General features: G+C 38.8%; 1 protein-coding gene across 13 annotated transcripts in view; it reads left to right on the top strand.

Moving 5' to 3' along the window:
• KMT2C (lysine methyltransferase 2C) overlaps positions 1–26,263 on the top strand; it is a 208,107-nt gene that overhangs the window by 13,378 nt on the left and 168,466 nt on the right. The window contains exon 1 of one of the 13 annotated variants that reach the window (XM_061996237.1): positions 5,787–6,076. The exons of 11 other annotated variants lie outside the window; for them this stretch is intronic. In XM_061996237.1, the coding sequence (XP_061852221.1) occupies positions 6,075–6,076 (2 nt within the window). In that variant the 5' untranslated portion in view covers positions 5,787–6,074. Of the gene's footprint in view, positions 1–5,786; positions 6,204–26,263 lie in introns of those variants that run through there. One more of the 13 variants, XM_061996238.1, reaches the window with a different exon arrangement.

The following is a 26,263-nucleotide window of genomic DNA, read 5'->3' as shown; positions in this document are numbered from 1 at the left end:
GAAGTGGGTGCAGATGCTGCTGAAATCTTAGTGCTTAGTCAGAAGAGAGAACTAGGTATCTCTGAAATGCAATTCAGAAAGACAAAGGTCTGAGCAGGGACTTCCTTAGAGCCATCCAATAGGAAATACAAAAGGTTTTAGGTATGATTTAGGCTCTGATCTCTGTTGTCTGTACTTGGTTTGTTTGGGCCATAAGTTACTTTGAACAGGGTCTCACTATCAGGTTTCATCACTGTGTATAATTACATGCCTCTGTAAACAACAAATTGAACTTATAAGATATTTGTAAACCATTTTGGGAACTGACACTGTTTGACATGCTTGGAGCAGGAGGTTAGGCTAGCTGACCTTGGAGGTCTTTTCCAACCAGAGTTATTGTATGGTCCTGTTCTGTGAGCATTCCTTCTAATGGTTGTGGCAATTATTTATGTTGTACCTATTGCTTTTACACAGTGCACATGTGTAATAACTTGTACTTTGTAGGCGATGTTTTCCTGTATTGTTTCTTGGAAGAAAATAGTTTACTAAATCTTTTTTTTTTTTTCATTGTCTGTGTTCCTTATTCCTTCTGTCACCTGATACTTGCTTTATCTGTTAATCTATGTGATTCCACATATACTAAATAAATTTTTACTTCCTATATAGGGATTTTTTTATTTGTTTTGAGTTTTCTTCCAAAATAGTATCTCCTGGCACTCCGGGTTTTCTTCTGAAAGAGTATATTTAGGAGTTTATCTGCTAGAAAGAGGTAGGGCTATCTTGATTACTTTAAAGAAAAGAGGCCAGAATTTGTATTCTCTTTGGGTTTCTATCATACACTTTTGAAAACAGTTTGGTCCTGTCTGTGCTAGCAGCTAACAATGCGTGTCATTAGCAATGAGTCATTTTCTGATGACCTGTAAATGTTTAGGTATTGCCTGTTTTCTACCTCTTATTTTCTTGCATCATCGTTTCAACCCATGGTCAGCTTGTCCACATTGGTTTTGAGTCCTTTCTGAATTAATTTGCTCACCCCTTTATTTCCGTTTCTGGTAAGCAGTACTTTGTTGTCATTGCAGTTACATAGCAGAGCTTACCCATACCAACAGTAGCGTAAAAATGGACACAGGTCATGACACTCTTGTCTCTTGGACAGTGTTTCCATAAGAAAGCACCATATGCCATGTTACTTCAGTACCAGGTAAAATACTGTGTTGGGAAGGTGAAGAAGTGAGTAAGGAAATCTGAGATTTCCAGAAGTAATGTGAGATTTGAAAACTTGTAATTTTTAGTTTCAAATATTTCTTTTCAGAAATGCTTTCTAACCTGACACAGGCTATGCTTCTCCATTAATATCATTGTTGTTTAGTAATAGAATGCAAAGATCTAGTGACTCTTTGCAAGCTCAAGCTACCTTGAGACATCTGTCCTGATGCTTTGTGGGAGAGTATCAGCCACACAGGCAGAAAGGAACACTCCAGCTTGTGATCTGGGGGTTCCTACCTCAAATTTGCATTCATCAGTGAATTAAGTGTGATGGTAGGCTTGGCATTGGAATATCCTTTTCTGCCACCTCCATCACAGGAATAGTAACCTTTGGCTGAAGCATGGAAAGAGCCTTTCCAGGTTTTGCCAAAACTTGTCTATCAAAGCCATAAGAACAGACAGAATTTGATACTTTCTATGTTGAAAGCTATTTCAATGACCTAACTTGCATCAATGTTAAAGTTTTATTTGTAACAGCATGCTTGCTAAATATAACATCTTAGATACAGATTTGATTTAAAGCCTTTACAGTAGTATGTTAACATGGGTATGTAGTTAATGCAAAAAATGTATTTATTGATGTGTTGATGACTGATCTTGGGTTCCAGATATGATCTGGTTCATGCTTACAAGAAGGGAGAGCACAGGAAAGAGAAAAAAATAAATGGTTTGGAAAAAAAAATCTGGAAACAGTCTGTAACCATTTTCTTTGTTTTTGTTTTTTACTTTTAGAAACAGAGTCTATCTCCAGATACTGTCTTAATACAGGTTAGAAGCTAAACTTCCAAACCCCTTCAAATACAATAATAAAAAAAAAAAAAAAAGAAAGCAGACTGCTTCTGTTTAATCTATGCTTTGGCATGAAAAGTGGAATTCACAGAGAAAGTGTATATTCACAGAAGAGAGTGGTTCAGGCTGATGTGTTAGCATGGAAGTATTAAAGAGTGCTAGAAGGTGAATTGCCTTTACATTTCAGTAGAATTGCCAGACTGAGGAGAAATATTTGAGTTTCCTTTTCTGCTTTTCCTTTTTTAGGTAACTTATTATTATTATGATTCTATTACAATATTAGAAATCTAATGAAGATCAGGTCAGCAGAAGTTAAGAAACAAATGTTTTTAAAAAAACAAACGTATTTTTGTGCTTTTTAATACACATCATTGTACATTTTAAAATCAGTGAAGTACCAAATCAAATGTATGACTTAGCTATAGTAACCAAGTAATACTTCTGTTGTGAAGCCTGTGGCTCTTACTTGTATATGTATTTCATGTGAAATTTAGATCAGAATATATTGGAAATATCTATGTCTGAATTTTTCTTAGTTGCTGTGAAGCAATGTTCTCCAAAAGTAAAAAATTGTAAATAGGGCCTATCCTTAAACAGATAAGGCATGCTTCACTAAATGTGTCTTGATTAACTCGAGAGTTGTATCCTTGAGTTAATCAGTTTGAGTCTGGAAGAAAACAGTCCGCCATATGTATAGACATAAGTTTTTATCTTAATCATTAAATCTATCACTTCTGTTGCTTACCAAAAAAAAAGTCTGTCTTGGGAGAGATGACTGATCCCATTTTTTCCCATGTACATTTTCTTGGCAGAATCCTTGGCTTAAACAATTTCCGCCTTGCCATCGTGGTGCCACACATTTGTGGAATGTGTGAATTGGGGCAGGGAATTAAGGCAGACAAAACTGCATTACCTATTTTCACTGTCCAGCCCCACTGCTTCTTGCTGGGTTACCCTGTGGCAAGGATGAGTCTGTGCCTCAGGTTCATGTGATCCAACGTAGAGCTAAACGGGTGCAGTTCAAGGGCTGGGAATAAGAGGTTTGGGGTGGTATCAGCTTCAGTTTTTGCTGCTGAAAGTGAAATCCTAGCCTGAGTTGTTCTTTGGCTCATTGTATAATCTTACTGAAGGCAATTTAAGTGCAGTTTATGTGGCAGAGTGGTCATTAGTGAACATGACTGGTATTGGACCATGTCTGATTCTGCTGTAGTAAAATTACAGTTTTGTCCTTACAAAGACTTTCATGGCAATTCCTGTGCTTTTACAGTAAAAGAACTAAATCTCGTGTCACACGTGAGAGAAAATGCAGCTCCACATTCAAAGCTCTGGGGAAGAACAAGGACAGCCAATATGGCTTCATACCTGTTAGCTTGTGTCTTGGGTTACATGAACAGTAGGGAAAACTACCGAGAATAATTTATTATTTTAACCAGCTGTTATTTAATTGCAACTTGTCTAGTTTGTGCTAACATACTTAAACTTGTCAGATGACCCATTACCTGCTATGTTAAACCATGCAGTTTTTTTTTAATGGCGTGTAATGTGTTTAGAAATATCTAAAGGTTGAAAGTATAGCAGCACAAACAACTTGGTGTTGTGTCAGTTACGCTGCAGGAGAGTATAATCTCAGACAGTACTGCTCCAGTGCTGCGGTGGAAACCCATAGAAATAGACAGCTACATACAAATGTGACAGCTACATACAGAAAACCTGTGCTCTACCCTTGCTTGACTTGTGACACAGAAACACAGAAACTAATTTCATTTAATACAGTTTGGGAAATAGACAGCTTCTGTCCATGGTTTAGTATCTTCTTTGGTTTAAGAAGGGCTTATTTTAGTTAATCTCAGAAAGATTGGTTAGAAAAATGTTTAAACTATATGAAGATGAGTGTCTAAGAGGGATTTGTCGAGGTTAAACCTGAAGGGCTACGAGTGCTAAAATTAATTAATATCTTGGTAGTGGTTTAGTCATGTGCCATTTTTGGATGGACCAAAATAACTAGCCCTTACTGCAAAATAATGACATTTATCATCTTTGCTAAGGTTTAGACTAACATAGTTAACTTTCATTGCAGCAGACTAAGTGTGCTACCATGTGTGGTTACCAGAGATGCGCTGATAAGCCATAGCTTGATAGCTCTTTGTAGGTAGATATATTTATGTGTCCGTACCTGTACTAGCGTGGCACAATGGCTCTTAGACAATAGTTACTTGTTTCAGAGTAAACACATGGAGATTTTTTCTGTGAGTGCTTTCTTTTTAAAATTTTATCTTAATCTCTGGAGGATTGGTTTGATAAAAACTTTCCTGTAGGCTGGGCTACTGTGTTTCGATTGAGAATATAACGATAGGCAGCTTAGATAGTCCCCTCCCTCTCCCTGGGTAGATGCTACGTGAATCAGTGTGAGGGCTGGGTTTGCTCTGGTCAGTCTTAGAGTTGAAATGGTCGTTTTGAGTTCTTGGGCGCATTTCTTAAGAATGGTTCTAACCAGTAGTGATAAGGCAAATACTGAACTTGTTTGCTTGTCTGCAGCAGAAGGTGCCCGAGGTTAAGTCTGTCCACTTGCAGCTATTTTCTGGTAAAACAAAATTAATTTAGATGACTGAGAAAATAGACGTAATGCTGCATGGTCTTGTTTTTGTTTGGCAGATAAGTCAGAATATTGTTCTCAACGTGTCAACCTGTGTCTTGCAGATGTCTGATACTTACATTTTAAGAGAACTGAACAAAAGCTTGACAGAAGTGAAGCATTACACAACAGCTGTTTCAGGGCTCTTGAGCGAGGGGAAGTTGAACAAAGGTGGTTGCGTTACTACTGAACTTGGTCGACCGATCACTTTGCACGGATCTATCAATACAAGTGCAATGATAGTGGCGTAATGGTTTCTTGACTTGTTTTTCTTCCTGTAGAAGAAAAAGAAAATTGGCAGGGACAATTTGAAGGATTAGGAAAGAGCCGTTTGTAGATGGGCATTTGTCAAGCTCTGGCTTTCTTAGCTCTCCCATGCGAGATTGGTTTTGGAGAAGTGTCGAGCAGCCTGAAAACATGTTAAAAAGGAGGAAATAAAATAGAATAAATGGGGAAAAAAAAGGCCAGTCCCCGAAGTCACACCTTAATCTTCAAGGCTGAAACGTTCTTTTCCCCAGAGTAGCTCCGCACAGCACAGGCGGGTTCCGCCAGGGACGCGGCCGGCACCGTTGGAAACGTTTTGTAACTTTTCAGCTGCGCTGCTTTGTTAAATGGGAAAGTGCAGGCGCGGGGAGAACGGGGGGCGGGGAAGGCAAAGGGAACCGGAGAGAGCTGCCACCCGCCTTGCTCGGGAGGTGCTGCGAGGACAGGGGTTTGCGGGGGCACCCTCCTGGAGCTGCCGGACTCTCCGCCGTGGCTCTGTCGGGCCGGGCCGTGCCGGCTCTCGGGCCGCTCCGCGCCGCCTCGCCCGCGGCGGCGCCAGTGCCAGCTCCGCGGCGGCCCCTCCGCGCCGGGGGTGCGGGGCGGGGGCGCGGGCGGCGGGAGCCTCCGGCGGGGGCGCTGCGCCGCCGGCCGCCGCCACTCCGCCTCGCTAGCGCAGCCGCGCGCGGCCCCGGCTCCCGCCGCCGCACTCCGGTCCGCACATTGGCGGCGCCCGGCTGCGTCGGATCTACTTTCTCTAGCTCGGCTCTTTTTTTTCTTTTTTTTTTTTTTTTCCCCTCCTCCCTTTCCCCTCCCCTCCCCTTCCCCTCCGCTCCCCTCCCCCCTCCGCCCTCTCCGCCGCCGGCTCCAGCCTGGTTCGGGGAGGATCCCGGAGCCGAAGTTCCGAGGCGATCGGGGCTGTAGCGGATCGCTCCCCCGGCGGCGCCGCCATGGGGGCCCTTTAGAGCCGCCCGCGCCGCGCCCGCCCGGCCGCGCCGAGGCCCCGGGGCAGTGGCCTAGGGAGCGTCCCGACCGAGCGAGCGACGGAGCGAGGGAGCGAGCGGCGGGTCTGCGAGAGGAATATGGCTGATCGCCGGGAGTGCTGAGCAGTCGGTGTCTCCGCACGGCGCTGGGCTCGGGCCGTGACATGTAAATAACTTCTCTTTCCTCCGGATCGTACGGGCGGGCACCGATGCCAGCCCCTCCATTTTCCAGAGGGCATTTGTGAGAGGTTCCGCGGGGCTGGGCTATGTCGCGCAAAACCAATTCGCCGGGGGTGAGTACGTCTGGCCTTTAACTTCTTTGTATTAAAGGGCAAACTGTGACAGTGGGGCCGGAGCTGTGTGCGGCGACCTGGGGAGGGGGTGCCGGAGGAGGGGAACCGCCACCGGGACTGGGGCGAGAAACTTGGCAGCGGGGGGACTTAGGGCGCCACTGTCACCCGGGAGAGGGACTTTTAGTCAAAAAAACACCCCAAAACCCTGTGCCCGAATTCAGACGAGGATATCGAGGTTCAAGTGACTCGCTCGGTAGATGATCCTCGAGCATTTATTAAAGAAAAAGAAAATAGGGTGGAGGGTGAGAGAAACAAGAAGCACAAAAGCCCATCTCAGGTCTGACCTGGGCCAGTCATCTGGGCATTTCTTCTCTCGGTGGGTATACCTATACACACACACATCTGCCTCCACGGACACGCACATAGATTCTTGTCAAATTACGACTTTGTATGGTTAGCTGTAGCAAAAGTGGTGATTTTCTGTTTTGTTCTGTGCAGTCGTCTTCCCCCCGCCCCCCCATTTTTTAGGCACTTTAATTTCTTGGTGTGAATTCTGGAGTGATGGTAAATAAGGCAAAATTATTTTTTCTTAAATATTTTGAAGTACTGTGTATACACAATTTCTGAAAAGAGTGCCATTTTAATTTTGCATGATTTCAAAGCATACCTGTGTAATGTTAATTTTAGGTGTTCCTCCCAGTTGCTTTTAGTTCTAAATTTAAAAAAAAAAAGAAAAAAACCCCACTTTTAAAAAACACTATATTCCTAGTGCATGATGGATGTTCAGGCCATCATATATGATGATTTTTGTATGAGCAGTGAGCAAATAGGTCATAAGTCAAAGTAAGTGTTATGTAACTGATGGCTTTGGCAAACTTGATATAAACTGTAAAAGAAAAGAAAAGAAAAATCTTATTTTGTTTTTTTGATTTGGACAAAATGAGAGGGTATCTGTCCCTGTCTCCGGTGAGGTTACTTTGTAGCAGGTTGATAAAAAAAATACCAAAACCAAACCACCACCTGAAACAAGGAAACACCCTATGCTTTAAAAACATGAGCCAGTTAATCTGTTTCGTGTTTTGTATTTTTCTAAGAAAACTGTTTCAGTCATGTACTTAATTCTAGATGCTAGATACTAGACATTTACCAGTGAATCATTAGTTCATACTGTAACCAGATTCATTATATAATTGAAAAATGGTCCTAAGTAAGTATAGTTTTATTGTTTAACTTCAGCGTTTTCCAGTGTAGCATTATTTGGCATAATAACTGGAGACAACTTTTTTTTCCTCTTCATCTGAAGAAATAAAGCAGTAATGGGTTAATACTCCTATTGCAAAACTGAAACAAATATTTTAAGATTCTCAGCGACAACAATGTATCAAAGTAAACACATGGAGCTTACATGGAGGGGTCTTTGTGTTTTTTGTATGTCATAGTGATGTTGGTATGTTGTGTTGGTTGTTCCTGCACAATAAAATACACTTGCTACAGAAAAACCCAGCAGCTCAGGATTCAGTGCAAATATTTCAACCATCTACTTGTAAGATAAATGGAGGTAGGAGACAAAAACACACTTTTCTCGGTGCTAATGTGATGAGCGGCATCCATGATAGTCATTAATTTCAATAATGACTATTATACATTTATTTTTTGAAGTATTTGATGTATACTTCCTTTATTACTTTATTGTAAATGTCCCGTCTTTTGATCATATACTTGGAGTTTGAGTGTCTGTAGTTTTTAATTGCTTGCCTCACTTGCAGATCGTCATTGTAAACTGTTTTGAGGCCCTCCTCTTTTTATGTTGTATCTGTTTTGTGCAAAGTAAAACATAATATTCTTTAAGCATTAAATCTGGATGCTTTTAGGGCAAAATAGTCTTTTTTTTTTTTTTTTTCTCATGGGAATGTTATTGAATTCTGGTATAATTATTTTCTCAGGCTGTGTGCTCAGTTGATTTATATCCCCCTTTCTTTCCCCCCCCCCCCCCCCCTTCTTTTCTTCTGTATTCTTTCACAAACAAACTCCTGTAGAGTTTTGGCAAAATGTTCATTAGGAGGTCTTTTTTTTATGGGGAGGAAGGCAAGGGGTGGCATTATTGTAATTTATGTAATATGCTAGTAGGAAACAGTTACATCATGTACGCTTTCTTAATGTGACTGTTCATTAGACTTGCATGAAAATGATCTCTTAAAGGTAAATTGCTGAGCAAAAATGAAAAGAAGCCATGTATTGATTTCTGCTTTTGTTTCAGACTTAAAGGATCATTCAGCATGTGTGTTACAGGGTATTTCCAGCCTGAAATTTAGTCAGCTATTTAAATATAATGATCTAAGTATTATTTTATCATCACTGCTCTCAAATCTAATGGCTTTGCAGCTCTGTTTTTCTGTTCTTAAAGTGTGAATAGAAAACTCTTAGTATAGAATACCTTATATTTGGCGTACCATTCAGTATAAAATATGCAGCCCAAGGAGAAGAGAAACTGTCTCTAGAGTGTTGTCAGAAGCACACTGTAAATGAACTGAAAGATACTTCTTTGTTTTATTTGGGCTATTCCAGTTTTAGTAATTACTAAGGTTTCTGGAAACTTTAGGAGGCTGCATGTTTTCAGAAAGAAGTATTAAAACCCAGTTTGAGAGGAGATCTTTAGCTAGTCTTTTATAATTCTGTCTTTCCTCTATGAAATCCTTTTGGCATATTGTGGTTCTCTGGCAGTATCCCAGCATGTGATAGCACAGATATCAGATGTCTTCTTGCAATTCATTGCTGTGCCGCAGTGGTGGGGCGGCTTGGGTGAACCAGGAAAAGTCATAGAAATTCAGCAGGGAAAGCAGCGTGACAGAGAAATGGTTGTGTAGTATTGGGAATAGGTGAGCACCTTCTGTTTAAGAGCGTTCAAATCTTTGTTTGGTAATCTGATGTGGAGTGTATGCAGCAAACAGATGTGTTTTTGACCGAGTGGTCATTACAGATTGTTTTTTCCTAACAGATAGAGATGCAAATCAAAATGAGTGGCAAAACATCACAGTTTAGCTTTTTCTTTTGGAAATTTAAAGAAATGGATGATAATTCTGTGTGGCCTTGTTGGGATTTATTTTCATCTCAAAGTTGAGGTCTAATGCCAGGCGTAAGTATAGATGATACTGCACATATGGAGGATATTTGACTCCTCCATAAGATCTGTTGAAAGTTAGTCATAGCGCATTGCGTTTCTGTCTGTCTTTTGGTGAAGTCTCCTCGTCTGTATTCACTGTTGAAATTTTACCCAGTAAGTGTGGTTTGTGCTGATGGTGCTTTTGTAATAGAGCTAGAAAATAAAAGATTTCATGGGGCTACTTTGACCCATGTTTTCATCCTGTTTACCAAGCTTTGAAAGGTAATTACTTGAGTAACAGTACTTATTTAGAAACTCTTAGAAAATGAAGGCATGGAAGAAGGCTTGTGTATTTATTTGTTTAGGCAGGACTTGTAGTTCTTGGGTATTACTCTGTTTCAAGGATTAATTCTTTGTTTTAGATAGAACCCAGTGTATGCATCCTAACCACAAACATGTTGTCATTACTCCAGATCTCCCTTTCTCTTTTCTTTTTTTCTCTTTTATTTTCCTTTTCTTTTTCCTCACCATTAGTACCTTTAATTTTTGTGCCCCAAATGCTGCCATTCCACAAAGGGAATGCAGATTGTTCTTGTAAGATTTCATTTAGGAAGAAGTGCATGTTTAGAGCATGTTATTACTGCCTGGTTTATAGTTAGGCTTCTACCCCAACCAGCTTGTGATCTAAATTACACTCTTGCACCCTGTTAGTATCTAACATTAGATGCTATAGAGAAAAATATGACAAACTCCGAAGTGGGCACTTATGGAATAATCATTCCATGGGGGATATGTTGGAAATGGGATTAGACTGGGAGGAGCTGTGGGTTTTTTTCAAGAATTCATGAAACCTTAAATGGAATTCTTATTTATGCTTACATAGTTCTGCACAAATCTACCTTCTTTGAATCAAATTACTCTTGAGGATGTTGAGTTTGGAATTTGAAGGATTTTTGCAAGCTTGAGGAGCAGGGTGAAAGCTTATGATATCATTGTAGGACAAAGGGAATGGAACAGGGAGAGGGGATGTGGTGGTTGGGACTATACGAGGATGACATATCTGGAGCAATGAGAAGAAGGACTAAAGTTACAGCTGTATTTTAGTCACCTTGCAAACTGAGTGATTTTGGCCATACATTTTTATAGTATGGTTGAGAGTGAGTTTAACAAGCAAGGAACTTGGAACAGGCTGCCCAGGGCAGTGGTTGAGTCACCATCTCTGAAGGGATTTAAAAGCTGTGTAAATGTGGTTTTGAGGACATGTAGTGGCCGTGGCAGCACTGAGTTAACTATTGGACTTGATGATCTTAAAGGTCTTTTCCAACTTAATTGATTCTATGGTTCTATGATAAGATAGTGATAGTCAAGGAGAATGCTGAGGGAGTTTAGAATACTCTCTAATCTTTTCAAAGGTTACTTGATCTGCACCAAATAACAGAAGGTGTGCTAGGTGTTGTCAGTGCCATGCTAGCCTTGCCTTGCCTTGTGTACAGAAGGCTTAGTCATAGTCACGGCAGAAGGGATTCATTGTAAAGTCAAAACTGTCATAAAATGGAGGTCTGGATTGAATGGTAATTTTAACCTTTGACAGACTTGTTTCAAAAATTTTACTTTGGCTTTAGGATATTTTAGTTAGAAGGCAGATTGCACATAGGAATGGTTTTAGAAGCAAGGTAGAGGACTTTTGGGAGAATCATGGATTTGCAGTGATCACAAAAGGAGGATCTAGAGTTACAGGAATATAGTCTTGAAGACAGATGGAAGATTGAAGAGGAGAAGCATAGATTTCAATCTTTTTCTTTCACTTTAATCCATCTTGGTGCAGTAACTTATCTGTGATCAGTCTTTCTGTTCATGTGCATTTAACCAACTTTTCCCTTCCATTTGCCCCTTTTCATCTTCTGTTTTAGCCATGTTAAAAGAAACAAAGATTTTTAATTGTGGTAGTTTGACCCTGTCTGGATGCCAGGTGCCCACCACACCGCTCTATTCTCCACCTCCTCAGCAAGCCAGGGAAGGGGAGAAAATAAGATGGGAGTCTCGTGGGTTGAGATAAAAGTAGTTTAATAAAGAAACAGCAAAGCCGCACGCGCAGGAAGCAAAGCAAAAGCAAATAAAGCTGTTACTCTTTGCTTCCCATCAGCAGCGATGTCCAGCCACCTCCTGAGAAGCAGGGCTGCGGTACATGTAATGGTTGCTTTTGGAAGGCCAAAAAATGAATCTTGCTCCCCCCCCCTTCCTGCTCCTCTCCCCCAGTTTATATTACTGAGCTGATGTCATATGGTATGGAATATCTCCTTGGTCAGCCTGGGTCAGCTGTTCTGGCTGTGGTCCCTCCCAAGATCATGCCCACCCACAGCTATTGGTGAAGGTGGGGGAAGGAATGCTGGAGGGACAGCCCTGATGCTGTGCAAGCAGTAGTCATAATATTGATACCAACAGTAAGCACAGCACTGCAAGAGCTGCTGTGGAAAATCACTGCCGTCCTAGACACACTACATTAATTAAAGAAAAATTAACAGTTTAAAGAATGATATAAAGACAACCTTATGCAGCTCCAAAAGTAGCAACTATTACAATTTGCACCCTAGCTGTTGGTGAGGAAGCCTGGAACATTTCTTAGATGGTTTGTGTAGATCAAGGTACAGTCTTGCACGAACAAATTCTTGAAACTGGACTAGGGAGGGAATATACTGGCCTGTATATTTTGTTTAGTTTCTGCACTAATCTAAAAAATATGAAATAATATGTATATTTTTGTCTTTTAGTAGTAAAATCTACCTAGAATTATGGAATTTGTTTAGCTCTGAGGAGTTTGTAAGTTAAGTATTTCCTCTCTCCCATTATTCAGAAATGCATGTAGCTATTGAATCTTTCTTGATGACTGTGATTGACTTATTGAGATGGTTCTGTCACTTTTTGGATCCTAGTGTGGAATTGGTGAACACCTCCTATTTTAGGTAGTTCTGTTTCCTCTTCTGGGGATGTTCTGAAGTTAGTTGACTTCTGTTTAGTATGTTACCAGAAAGTCAGAGTTTCTTAACTGTGGTGTACAGCCAGAAATTGCTATTGTCAGTGGTGACATATGCTGCCATCACCCTCATTGATGAGGATTGTTTGCTATTGCTTCCTCTGGTGACAGCTGGGAGAAATGAAGGTTAGGGAGAGGTAATTCTCCTCATCACTAGTAGACCTACATATAGTTCATATGTAAACCACCCTATGTTATATTTATATATTTTTTTTCTTTTCTTACAACTAATCTTCAACATCTGCTGCTGTCAGGTTCACCAGGACTACAGAGGAGTTTTCATTATTGATGCCTCTTGACCGCCAAATAAAGAACTGTCAGTGAAAAGTACCTTATGGATTCATTTAATTATTAATCAGGATGACAGGGTATTCTCTAAGCTACACAATTCTGTTTCAAAGACAACTGAAGTCAATAGAAAGGTTTCCACTGAAATAAAGTAGTCATGAGAGTAAACATTCATCAGTATAAGTAAGAATTCAATAGTTCAGTCCCTTCTCTACTGTTTTGAATAGTGCTAACTGATTGTTGCTCTGCATGCTCAAAAAGTGTGAGGAACAGGATGCTTTAAAAAAAACAAACCAGGCATTGCAAAATAGTTTTTCATTCTTCAGATTCCAAGATAATATGAGATTAGTTTTCCATCAACTTAGATTCAGTGAAACAGTGCTAAGTTGAAATAATAACAATTGCAAATTGTGGCAACTTATTCTTGATTTCTGTTCCACTCTTTTACTGGACAGTTAGTGATATTCAACTCCCACTGCTTCTAGATACTGACAGGAATCACAGTTCTGTTATGTGTAGAGAAAAAGAAGGGCATGTCTAGGCCACTCATCTAGAACTGGGCTTGTTTGATTGTTTTCTTCCCGAGCTAGATATGTATTTTATACCTGTCAGATCCAGCCCACTGTCCAATACACTGTTTCACCAAACACTTGGCAGCATCATGAGTACTGATGTTACATGTGAAATTTTATCAGAGTGGTGTAGGGCTGAATAGTTTTGCACATAGGACTCCATGTCCTATCCTTATACTTTTGAGTATCTCCTGTGCCAGAATTTTTAGGACAGGAAGCAGATAAAGGACACCTACTTACTTTGACTATTCTTATGAGTAGCATATATTTGTAGGTTAAGAACAGAAGACTTTTTCTTTGGAAGACTGTCTTGAAGGTCTTCTGTGTAATAGAAAAGTTAGTAGTGGTTGTGGTCCTTTCAGCAGGTTGTAAGGGTAGTTTTTTCTGACTGTTCTCTAGCATCCTTTGAGTATTAAATGATTTGTGATGAATTTGAAAGATGTGCCATAGTGGTATAGTTAGGAGAAGAAATGTAGTCATGATGTTATGTCTCTTAAGGCTGTAGGAGGAACAACGATGGAGGGGAGTGGTTGCATCTGATATAAAGCTGTTGTAACTTGATAAAACAGGTGACCTTTTGGGCACACATAGGGAAATACGTGCCCTTTTTTCACAAAGTGCCCTGCTGTGCCATAAGCAGTTAATGCCAGTACAGAAAGCATCTTCTACATCTGGACCCCGAAATCAATTTGCAGAATCTTTTCAGTGATTGCAACTTATACTGAAAAAAGACGTGTCTTGAAATAATGTCTCGTGGAACCTCTCAAGTCCTTCCAACAGCCTCCTAAGCCTGCTAAACTCATCAGAAGCAAACTTTGTGCAGATCATCCTATACCCAGATTGTACCTAACAGAAAAAGTGAAATTTGCCCACAGGGCTCCATGGCCACCCCAGTACATGTGCTCCCAAGAGAATCACCCAGATAATACGATTCTGAACAATATACCTTGTCTTTTACCAGATTGCCTCCTGAGCATTCACCACATCCTCATGGCAAGTGGATGGATGAAATTAAGCAACTTCTAGGTTTGAGGATCAACTTGCCCATGGTCATTGAACACCAACTGTTTCTCATAAAACTCCATCCAAAACTCTTTAGTCCTGGCATTCAAATATGTATGCCAAATTACATCAAAAAGATAAGTCTGGATGCTGAAAATCAGGACTTGAGGGATGTCATGAGCCTGACAAATCGCCAAATGAAAAGATACAGTCCTACAGTTATCACCTTCTCTGTACCTCTGCCCTAAAGTTCATTTCTTTTTCTTCCACAGATAATAAATTGCCTCTTCCTCCATCTCTTTTCCCCAGGTGACAACCATCTTACAGATTTTCTCTCAGCCTTTTCTCCAAGCAATATCTACTTGTCTTCTCAGGTAGATTCAGAGCTTTCACTTGGAAGGTTGGGGAATCTGCATAGTATTCAAATAAGATCTTTTGTGTCCAGGGGCTTGTTACTTAACTATATTACTTCAACCAGAGTGGGGGGCAAAATAAACTCCCACTAATTTCTCTCTGTAGTCTTTTAGCTGACTACAAGAAACAAAAACTTATAAATTCTCTATAAAAATTAAGGTTAGAATGCTGATATACTAGGATTGGATATTATTTCAAATTAATAGATAGCAGCAAAATGTCACCTAACTTTCACCAGTGATGTGACACATGATGCTTAGGTTATTTCTGAGTCTAGCAAGGAATTTGGTGACAAGAGAATCCATTAGCTGCCAGAAGAGCTTAATGTTGCTTAAATACAAGAAAAGTAGGTGTTTTTACACTGTGAAAGCATCTTGTTGAACAGCATAACTGTATGACATGAAGCTTGCTGTTCTTGAGGTTATTTTTTTTTACTGTAGTAGATAATGACTGTCCGACTAAGGGATACAACTTGTATAACAGTATAATCTTTCCAATACAGTATGAACAAAGATCCTAATCTTTAGATCTCATCTACTGAATAAGAAGGTACATAGGACACTCAGGCATTTTCTTTGCTTTACGTCACCCCCCAGCCTCCCACCATGCAGAACTGATTCTCTGTAAGACTGCAAAAGAGGCTCTAGAATCTAGTCAGAAATCAGGAACAAGTCTTTCAGAGCGATGAAACTGTTGTAAGCCACTATGAGCTACAGAACTGTGTATTCTCCATTCACAGTTCAGGATGTTGATTACGAGGCTGGAAATGAAGGTTAATGTTGTTTAAGATCAGTCTTTAGGTGTGACAGTAATTAGGGCAGTATGATGAGCTTTGTTTTCCTAGCTCTTGGTTCAGAGTCTGTTTTAAGATAATGGAGAAATTATGTGTTTCACAACTGCGACTATACTGGGTCACATCAGAGATCTGGATGTCCCATCCTTGTGTTTCTTGCAGTGGTTAATAGAAGATGCCTTGGAAGGAAAACAAGGAAAGGGCAATTTTGTAATGGTAATTCCCTGAACTAGTTATTGCAGAAGGTTGGGAAAGAACTGTGGGATTTCTGGAGTTGAGGACAGTATCTATTAGATCTGTTGAGTATTAAATGTCTCTTTTGAATGTGTCCAACCTCTCCTCAGTCCCACAAACTTTCTACATGCTGGACATGGAGTACCACAATTTAACTGCACGTTGTGATAAGAACAGCTGCCTTTTACTTGGGTTTTCCGTGAACCTTTTACCTACTAGCATCAGTTCCACGTAGTATATGTTTGAAGAGACGGTAAATGCTACTTCCATGATCACCTTTTCAACGTGAATTGTGATTACAAGTATCAAGATGCATGAAAATGTATATTGTGGCAAAAATGAACTGTATACTTCTCAAAGAGATGCACAAATACCAAAGACCTGGTTGACAGCACCAGGTGACATCCCTGCAATGTGATTTAAATTGAAAAAATAGTGTATGTGTGTAACAGGACTCTTTGAAGGCATTAGGAGACGAATGGACTCCAAAAGTAGGATGTCTGGACTATTAGCAAGTTTTCTTGTGATTCTTGGGACAGTAGTTTTTCACTTTTGCTGTCTTCAGGAGTCAGGGGATCCCGTTTTCTAATGTTAACTGTCTATATTACACAGCTTAGGTTTTGGGACATTCTATTAGTTAAAATTTGTATCTGGGTGATAAATCTACTTTAATACATACCATAAATGGACTTATTTTTTCTAAATACTGTGTTTCCTGATAAAACTGTCTGTTGGTGAGTTTAGTTTTCAGACTTATAATGCTGATGTTTGTGGATCTACAGATCTAACCCCCCTGTATGTTAACAGTGTTGCCAACCAAAGCTGCTACAGTTTTATTAATTTATTTTTCCTTCCTCAAGGGTACTGTTTGAGCAAAGGCCAGTTTGAGCATTAGCCACCAAATGGCAAGGTGACTGTTTGGTAGCTGCAGCAGTATTTCAGTCTCTAATGGACCAGGTCACGTGTAAACCCTCATTAAAATATGATTAAAGTATCCCCTTTTGTTTGTTAGATGGAGCCAAGCCCATGCTTTGCTCTGGACCCTCCATTATGTTTGTGCTATGTGATTTGAAATGTCTCTCGTTTGTGAGGCTGATTGTTCCCCACCCCAAACCTCAGCCTTGTTTAAGCCTCTGCTGAAGATGAGCTGGATTCAGCTGCTTTTACGTTACTCTTCTCTCCTTTTACATTGAGTGATGATGAAATGTGAATAAATGAGAATGGCTTCTGGTTTTGTTTACAATGTAATCTCCTAAAGACAAATATGAAATATGAAGCCTCTGTTGTTGACTTGGGGGTGTCTCTTGTTTTCCTATACCTCTGCTTTTTAACTGCTGAAAATTCTTCTTTAATTAATAGACTAGTCTTACAGTTACAGAACCAGAGTAAATTATGTTGGTAATTTGCCATGACCACCTATGGTAGTACATAAATAATGAGAGAATAACAAAAACATATGACTAAATTAAAAAAATCAAAAGGATTTAGTTATGCTTTCCAAGACAAGCCTTCTTATCTTGTCTGGAAGCAGAAAAAAATGGGCTCTTCTTTACGTTTATTTTTTGTGAAAGATGGAAATTGATATGCTTCAAGATCAAAGACTCATAGCATGAATCTACAAATTTAATTTGTATCTTTGATCAGGTCTAGACTTGACAGAACCTATGCAAAGCAGAAACTTGTAGTTGGTCAAGTCCTGTGATCAGTGTAAATGACTGAAGAGGGACAGCTAACTTCTCGTGGTCCTTTGAATTTGAGCAAATGAAGTGTATTATTTCCAAATCAATGTGTTGTAGAAGAAGAAGGGATAGAAAATGCTATATAAGTTCTTAGATCTGGCTCTTCTTTTGACACTCTGTGAAATCAGATGATTTGGCACTTGCAACTACTGTGGGTAAGAGGCGTTTAAAAGAAATAAAACAAAATGTATATGTGGCAGTGGTGGGGGAGGCATCTGTTCTGAAAACATCTGAGATGCTGGAAAGCGTGTCCCCAGTGGGAAAGAGAAATTGCATAGCTGGCACTGAGGCTTGCTTCTTATGCATATGTGGCCATATTTAGAAAAGGATCAACACTAGGAACTGAGTTATTAGAGAAGTGAGTGGCTGGAGGGATTTAACATAAAGGAAATTAGTTGTATCTTGTCTGCTTGTTTGAATTTGGCCAGACGCTACTGTGGGAGGGTTGCTAACTCCAGACTAGCTGCCTATGTGAAGTCAATCTTGAGATGAGTTTCAGAAGGTAAATGTTTGATTTAAAACTCCAGAGCTGCTGTTACCAGGGTTTGTACCTGGCTGCCTTCTGCCTGCAGGGTAGAAAGTGAACAGGCATGAATGAAAATGACCCTTTTGACTTATAAACCTGGTCTGGAAAGATCCAAACCTGGTCTGGAAAGATCCAAGCCAGCATTTGATGGAGCAAAGTGCAGGATGCTTGTACTATATGTAGCACTGTGGGAAGCTTCTGGTTTTTAGTACATCTTGCAAACGTTCATGTAGATAAGTAAAGCAAACAACAACCAATTAAAAAAAAAACACAACAAACCACCACCATATTTCAAAGAAGTTATATATAAAAAAGAGAGAGCTGTCTTATTAGCAAATACTTGTCAGTATAGTCATATATAGTCCATTACAGTTTTTATGCCCATGTGGCAGTTTTTATTTTATTGTGGTTTTATTGTGACACAACAGATTATATAGATGAATAAATAAATTCATTTTTGGGGAGAGGAAAACAATGCTTCTAAGGAGACAGCCAGAAGGAATGCTTTCAGAGATTCTTAGGAGCAGTTAAAACTACCCTCTCTCTCTTTTTATTTTTTTTTAACAAGTCATTCTTCTTGTTACACTCATCAAGACTCGTTTTGAAATACTTTTTTCCTTGTTTTGACAAAATAGTTGATCAGTGCAACTGGCAAGGAACTGTCATGGAGCAACAAAGTATTTCTGTCTAGCTAAAAACTATATTTGAGGCTATCTTGCAACGCTTGGTGAGCTAGAGTACAAACTTTCTGTGTAAGAAAGGCCATTCAAGTTAAGATGCACGTTTTTCTCCTCAAAATTAGCATACCCGAATACTTTATTGCAGATTGTTTAGTATACTTTATACAAGAAATAACAGTAAGTTGAAGATTGCTAATTGAGGATCTGTAACAATGCCAACTGGCTTTTTTTTTTTTTTTTAAATGAAAGCTTTGTATACATAACAGGATGAGTCATCACTGGAGAGTTCTGAAAGTGTTTGGCATCCCAAAGAATCCTTTTGTGTGTATCTCTGCCACACACAAAAAAGTATTTTTGTCATGAAACTCTGCCTTAAGTAGTATTGCAGTAACTGGAAGCTTTAGGGGAGGGTTTTCTAATGTGGCTTAAATCTTGACTTTCTATTGTTGTTTTAAAAGTATTTTGGTATTCTTAGATCTTCCTGAGTAATAGAATGAAAATTTCTAAGTAGTATGTTGGTTACTTTTTTAGTGGCTTGAGACATACTTCTCATATAGGTTGGGTTTTTTTTAACAGTGTGTAATGGAAACTTGGCTTTTTTTCCTTAGCTTTAATGCAAATATTAAAAATGTGGTTGTAGAATACTGAAACTCGTTTTGCTTTATTCAAGCAGGGTCCTTGTTGTAAACCCCTAGGAGCTGCTTATCTGATTCACAGTTACTTTGAAAACATTTTCTTTTGATACAGTTGCCATGTAGAAGAACTGGTTGACTTTGGCAGTTTTTGTAGTGGCTCCTTAATAAACTGATATAAAGTTTGTTCTTCTATGTGTTAAGAACATAAGTAGTTGCTATTCTCACTCGTAGCAATCGCTTTGATTTGCAGCTGGAGAAACAGGATAGCAAATTTACTTTTATCTGAGATTTTTAGGAATGTATGAAATTTTTCAGAGTTTTTCTCCCCAGTTCATTCTTCATGTGTATATCTTCCAAGACAAATGCTGTAATTAATTAAAAAAAAAAAAAAATCAAAGCCATTGAGGGATTCTTTCATGCCTGGTAGTAGCGATGATATAGATGTATTTATTCGGGGTTAAATTTAACAGTTTTAATTTTTGTGATTTCTTTTGAAAGAACCTGAATACAAAATTTATGACCAAGGAAACTTGAAAAAAAGAACAGAATTCTTCAGAAGAAAATTTGTGAAGAAGTGTTCAGAACTTGTAGTTTTTTCATCCAGGAGAAAAAATGATTGTGTAATAATTTAGAGTTGTATAGGCTTTTAATCCATATTCTTTGAATAAAACTGATAACAGAAAGCATAGAAGATGGAAGAGTTTTCAGACAGTCCTTGAAAAAGAAGATAGGTTAATTTTACAGCACTGCACATGCAAATGTGATTGTTTTGAGTCAGGCTGCATTGGTTTTTTTTTTGACAACTCAGCATTGTTTTTTTTTTTTTCCTGCCACATCCAAGGCTAAGGATTTAAACAGATCTTTGACTTGGAAGTTAAACAACAGAAGTTTATTTAGCTTATAAAGTTCATGTTTGGTGATAGTTTTTATTTAAGCTTAGAATTATTGCAGTGACATTGCTAAGCAATTCTTTTTTTATTCGTAGCACACTTCTTCTGTGTGTGTTTTTTGTTTTTTAAGTTGAAGTTCTTATGCTATGAATTACAAACTTGGTATTATTCTACAATAAATGAAATGTTGGATCATGCTAATGTGGGATGTGTCTCGTGAGAAGCCCTGGTTTGTTTTTATTTTCCAAGGGAAGCTGAACCTCAACTTTGGTTTCATATTTGGAAGGGGTAAACTCTCAGCATATCTGCAAATTGGGCCACAGAATTCGATAAAATAAATTAAGACATTGGAGTATGTCTGTATCTAGAGTAGGTAAAATTGTTGATGCTGTTATTTTATGTTTGCCTGGCATCCTCTCAGAGCTCTTACTGGGAGGAGCTCTACTTCAAAATACTGTACTTGCTCCAACAAAACATTATTTCCAGCTGTTCAGATGAAGAAAGTTTCCCTTAGGGACATTAAACCAACCACTTTACCTTTACTGTAGGATCCCAATGCAAAGAAGGAAACATATTTTTCTCTATCAGATAACTTTTATGTGTTTGTTGTGATGCTTGTAGGCCAGAACATTGATGCATGAAATTTCTGAGTGTCTCCCAAGTTTTGAGAATTAAAGTATTCTAGAAAATTCGTTTTCCAATATGCTGAATGCTGCAGATCCTGCTGCTGTAGCTTTATTAAGTCTATAGTAAAAAGGCATTTCTCATGGACTCTGTCATGGAAATAGAACAAAGATATGTGGTGAAGGTTATTGAAGGTTTCCCACCTCATCGCTTCTGAGGAGCTGTTCCTTGGTAATTTGCCTACCCATGTTTTGTTAGCAATGGAAACTTTCTAGTTACCTTTATGTTTACAGGGCATTTAAGGTCATGATTCCAGAGATCTGTTCTGCTGGCAGCAGTGACTTATACATTCGCCTTTTATTGCTCAGCCCCGTTCCTCTGCCAGTGCAACTGCTAGCATGCCTGCGTGGAGGACCTGGCTGCGAACTCACTTGTGACAGTATAACCTCAGTTTGTGAAGGGTACGTGCAGCTTATGTGTTACTTCAGGTGAATATCTGACCATTGTCCAAGTCCTGTTAGTTTTACTTTGACCCTTGGTAGATTTTTATATAAAGCTGTTTTTCATATTTGTAGATTCTCTTAATAAAATCATAGCATTCAGATAAGCATTGCTTTTAAAAGGAAGATGTCTCATCAATGACAGCGGGGTTACAAATAAAGTGGTTTTGATTTGGTTTTAAATTTTAGTTCTTTTATCTTAGTCTTCACCTTTTTTAGCGTTGAGGTCAAAGTTTCCTTTCACTTCCTGTGGTATAGTTTTAAATAGGTAAACTTGTGCTTTTATAATTTTTTTTCCTAACTAACAGGATTCTTGATGAAATTTTAAGTCTTGGGCCATTTTAACTCTTGTAAGTAATGTGAGATTTAACATGGTTCATTTATGCAGAATTAAAGACAAGATTTTACATGATATTGGAATCTTGATCATGTCAGTAACATATAGTGAGGCATGAGGTAGGTCCTGTTCTGCCTCCTTCTGTTTTATTTACCAATAAACTAAACCTTCCACAAGACATACCATGTCTAGACTTACATACTCATCAAATTTAGACTTTGAAATGAATAATGTTATTCAAAATAACTGTAGGACTTTTGAAAAGTTGAGATCCAGGCACCCAGCTTTGGGTGATCTTTGTGAGAATTTCGTGCAAGAAAACGCTCCAGATTGCTCAGGATAACACTTGTCTAAAGAATTAATATTGTGATGTGTTAGTGCTGAGCTTTCAAAGATGAGAAAATAAGTGTTAATTCTTATATTTTATTTATGGTAGTTGCAGCACAGCGTAAAAAATGATAGGTACAGGTACTCCATAAATGTTTTGTGGAAATCTCACTTGAAAAATCAATACAAATTGAGCTGCAATTCCAGTGGGTTTGGAAATTGCTTGTATCCAAGAAACAAGGAACAAAACCTATCTAAAAGATTGGAGCTGGACAGAAATAGTTAACGACAGACTGTAGGGATTAGTATTGGGCTCAGCCTTGCTGTTGTTAATGAGCTGGAAGAAGGCGGACAGACAGTATGGAGGTAAATGGATTTGTCAACACAAGGAGAGAGAAAATGAGGAAGAACACAGATTAGGAATATGCCAGGATACAGAAAAAGGTGAAGGAGGTTCCCTGCTGTTGAGTCAGTCAGGGCTGATGGGTTTTACAAACACTGCACTGATGAGAATGTGAGTCTTGATATAAAATAATGCTGAAAGGGGACAGCGGATAAATGAATGCTTTCTACAGATTGTATTTTAATTACCTTTCATATGTTATCAAGATGAATACATTACCATTTGTGGTACAGCTAGACTTTGTGTTGGTGTGAACAGGCATGTCCACAAGATAGTGCTGGTTTGAGACAACAGTTTAATGCTCATGCTCAAGTTTAAATAAAATGTGTCATAGGAGGAAAAAGTAGTGTTGTTGGTGAGATCTAGTAATTAAGAACTGAGCATATCTAAAACTAGCAACTTTCTATTTTTATACTGAAAATATTAAACCTATTTTATCTCGTAGATGGTGGTGTTAATGGTAAGTGTGCTTTCCTATATTGTAGGAACTTTGAAAACAAAGTTAGAGAAGAGAAGGTATTTTTTAGAAAAGACATTTTCTAGAAATAATCTTAGTAGTCCATGGTGGAAAGAAAAGTCTAGTATTCATTCTAAATAAATAGATAAAATTTCCCACTGTTGAACTGTCCTAAATGTAACCTCAGCTGCTTTGCAGACACAGACATTGAGACTAGACTAGCAGCATTACCAGCTGTGTGTAAGAGCTACGCTGCACGTAAAGGGATTTCACGTTTTATTATGTGGGAGGGATGATGTCAGTTTGGTTGATTATGCCCCTTTAAAGCTGCTGTGATAATTACCTGCTTGTTACCAGAAGTGTGGAACCCATTTTCAGTTCTTGTTTGCTTTTGCTGTCGTGCCCTAATTGCTACATAATTTTGTCCCCGCCAATTACCACCTTGGAGTTGAATTTTACAGTGAAAAAGTTGTAAGAAGCAATAAAGTCATTGTTTTTTAGATCTCGTAATTTCAATAGAATATTTGATTACACTACCAAGTACATTGAAATACATGCTGCTCACTCTGAGAGACAGTTAAATCCCATGGTTCCCACTAAAACTGAGTATGTGGAAGGCATGATTTTTTGGGAGAGCAAGCCCCTTTGCAATCGAGATGGCTCTCGTGCATGCCTTGATGCTTAAATATGCAAAAATGAAGAAGTGTGGAGAATTGATGGCTTCCAGTTTTTTAATTTTAAATTTAAGTATGGTTACTACATGATTTGGAGACCGAAACTCTTAGATTTGGTATGTTTTTTTTCTTCATCTTCTTAATTTTCATCCTGTCTTTTAATCCACTGCCACAAGTTTTAAAAGTTGACTTTGATGGTAGATATTAAGTTGTCTGATGTGATGCTTTTATCTATAGTTTTCTGTAAAGATTTAATGTAAGTGGATTTTTTATAAGGTGACAGTCCTAACTGTTTTATATTCTGATTAAAACTATTTGTTTGAATTACTCAGAGGAATAAAGCCTACAGTAATTGGGTTAAAGGCTGGCTGACCAAGCACTTTGTTGTTTTTGGGAACTGTCGTTGCCTTGCTTTGTGGTTTTTGGGTGGTCCTCCAGCAATAAAGTCTGGTATTAGTCAATATTAATAACAATTAACGCTGTTGAAATGTGTATATGGAATGATGTGGATGACCGTGGGGAAGAGGCAAAAGTGGGATTTGGATTAAGCACAATTGAGGAAACTGCTCTTCAGCACAAAGAGAAGGGACAGTGTCACCACGTAGGGGTGTAGGGAGAGGACTACAGTCAGGAAAGGAACATTTCTAGAAAGAGATTTATTAGAGTGTAGGATGTTTGTGGCTGTGTCCTGAAGCTGTTTTTATCACACTGTGAGATTGGATGCTGCCATTTTAATGTGGTTCAGGCCTAAATATTGACAAAAAGTAATGAAGCAGACCAAAGAGTGGGGAAAGCTTGGAGAAAATTACTTTGGTGGGAAAGGTAAAAGGTGCTCAGTCTTTTATGCTATGGGAGAGTGGGAGAATCCAAACCTCAGAGAAGTATCTCCAGTGGAGAAAATACTGAGTTCTTAAGGGTGCCTTCATGTAACAAGAAAAGATACAACAAGAGTCAGCAGCTGAAAAATTAAACCAGAGAAATTCACAGAGGAAATGAGCACAAATTTGTAAGGAGGAACAGATGACAAAGGATATGACAATGTGAGAGCCTTTCTGAAAGATGGGCTTCAATCAATTATGGTTATTGAATGATATTTATGACTATTAGACTCGTGTGGATAATGATTCTGGCATTGTATGCAGTGAGTCTGTGAGCAGTCAGACTTCTGTTTTGATAGCACTCTCCTCAGCAGTTTTTTCATGGGTGGTGTAATAGATGTTGATCATCTTTGTGGTCGAAAATTCTTTTCAAATGTAATCTTTATTACATTGATTGCAAAATACAAACAGTTTCTGAGATTCTGAGGACGTATTATACCTCCATTGTAATTCTGTTGTCATCATGAAGGCTTTCAGGTACTTTAATGAGAAATTTCAGTGTTCTAAAATACAACCAAAAAATCAGAAATTATGCAAAAGTAATACTGTGACAAGAACTAATGATTTTACTGATGAAATTTATATGTGGGCAAACTGTGAACTAGCCCCTGCTCTGTCCTGCTGTTATACTAAGACAGAACACGGGTAAATCTTAGTAGGCTTAGAGATGCTGTAAGTTACACTTAGCCATAAATGCTGCCTTGACTGTATCATTATCACAAGTGGTTGTAAGCATAGAGCAGCTCCATCAGCTTTTGATACCTGGAAGTACTTCTGAAAGGTTTGCTTAAGAATGATTTCTGAGGCAATGTGGTCTGATGAGTAGAGCTGAGTTTCCATGCTGTAAATGTTAATTAGAAGCATATGTGTATATGTAAAAAGCAAGCTGAAAGAAAAGTATAAATATCTAAGAAGCTGTCATTCCAGAAGGTCTTTGCTCAGAAGAGATTAGGTAAATATACAAATAGTCCCTTTATAAATCAGCTTCAGTATAATTTCTGGTGGCTTTTGAAAAAAGTTGCAAAGCGAGTGATTCAGTTTGTAATTTCCAAAACCATTTAGGCATCATGGCTTAACATCCTCACCAAAAGAAGCTTCACTCACTTCATTCTTTCTCCTCTTTTTCTACCTACTCCTCCCTATCACTGCTCTTGTCCCTGCTGCCTCCAGCAGAAACATTCGTGGACCTCCAATGAATGAAACAGGTTAACTGATCTGGATGCAAGTTAGCTATGTTTTGCTGGTTATAAATTCAATCCATCTTAGTTCTTAAACTTTCTTTTAACATTATTTCTATGTCTTGCTATGTTTGAGTATCGAGCACTTAGGCATTTTTCTCCATACTGAACACAAGTTTTGAGAACTAATTTCCTATTTCCTTAAAAAACATATTTCCTTGCTTGTTTAAACTGGTGACACCTGTGCAACTGGAGAGAAGTTGTAGAACTTGAGGACCTTTTGCAACTTGCAGTGCAGTAAATGGAAGAAACTTACTGCTTATGTGTCCTTGGATGATGGCCTCAAAGGAACTTGACCTGGAGGTATCAGTTGGTCCTCTTGGATGACTTCCATTGTAGTAGTTGCTGTAACAAGGTTCACTGGATACATGCTCCTATCGTGTGACACAGATACAATTTTGTTTATAACTCTGACCTGGATCGTATGACGTAGGCTGACCAGTAGATCATTCTTCTGGTAGCAGTTCTGTCACAGCTTGATCTCATATGATGCTGGGGGGTGTGAAAGAGATGATCAAGTAGTAGAACTCCTCTAGCATCAAGTGCTGGGAGACTCATCTATTTATTAATATACCCTTAAAGGAAAACATGAAAAAGAGATAAATTAAAGAAATGAGGGAATAACAGTTCTTAAAAAAATACTGTGAATTTTTATATTTAATTTTAATCTGTGCCAGAAGATTGGCACAGAGAAGCAGCAAAAAGCAGCTTGGTGTGG

This window comes from Colius striatus, chromosome 5 (assembly GCF_028858725.1).
Source record: "Colius striatus isolate bColStr4 chromosome 5, bColStr4.1.hap1, whole genome shotgun sequence".
NCBI classification, from domain to species: Eukaryota; Metazoa; Chordata; class Aves; order Coliiformes; family Coliidae; genus Colius; species Colius striatus.
This window is presented reverse-complemented; position numbering and strand designations above follow the sequence as displayed.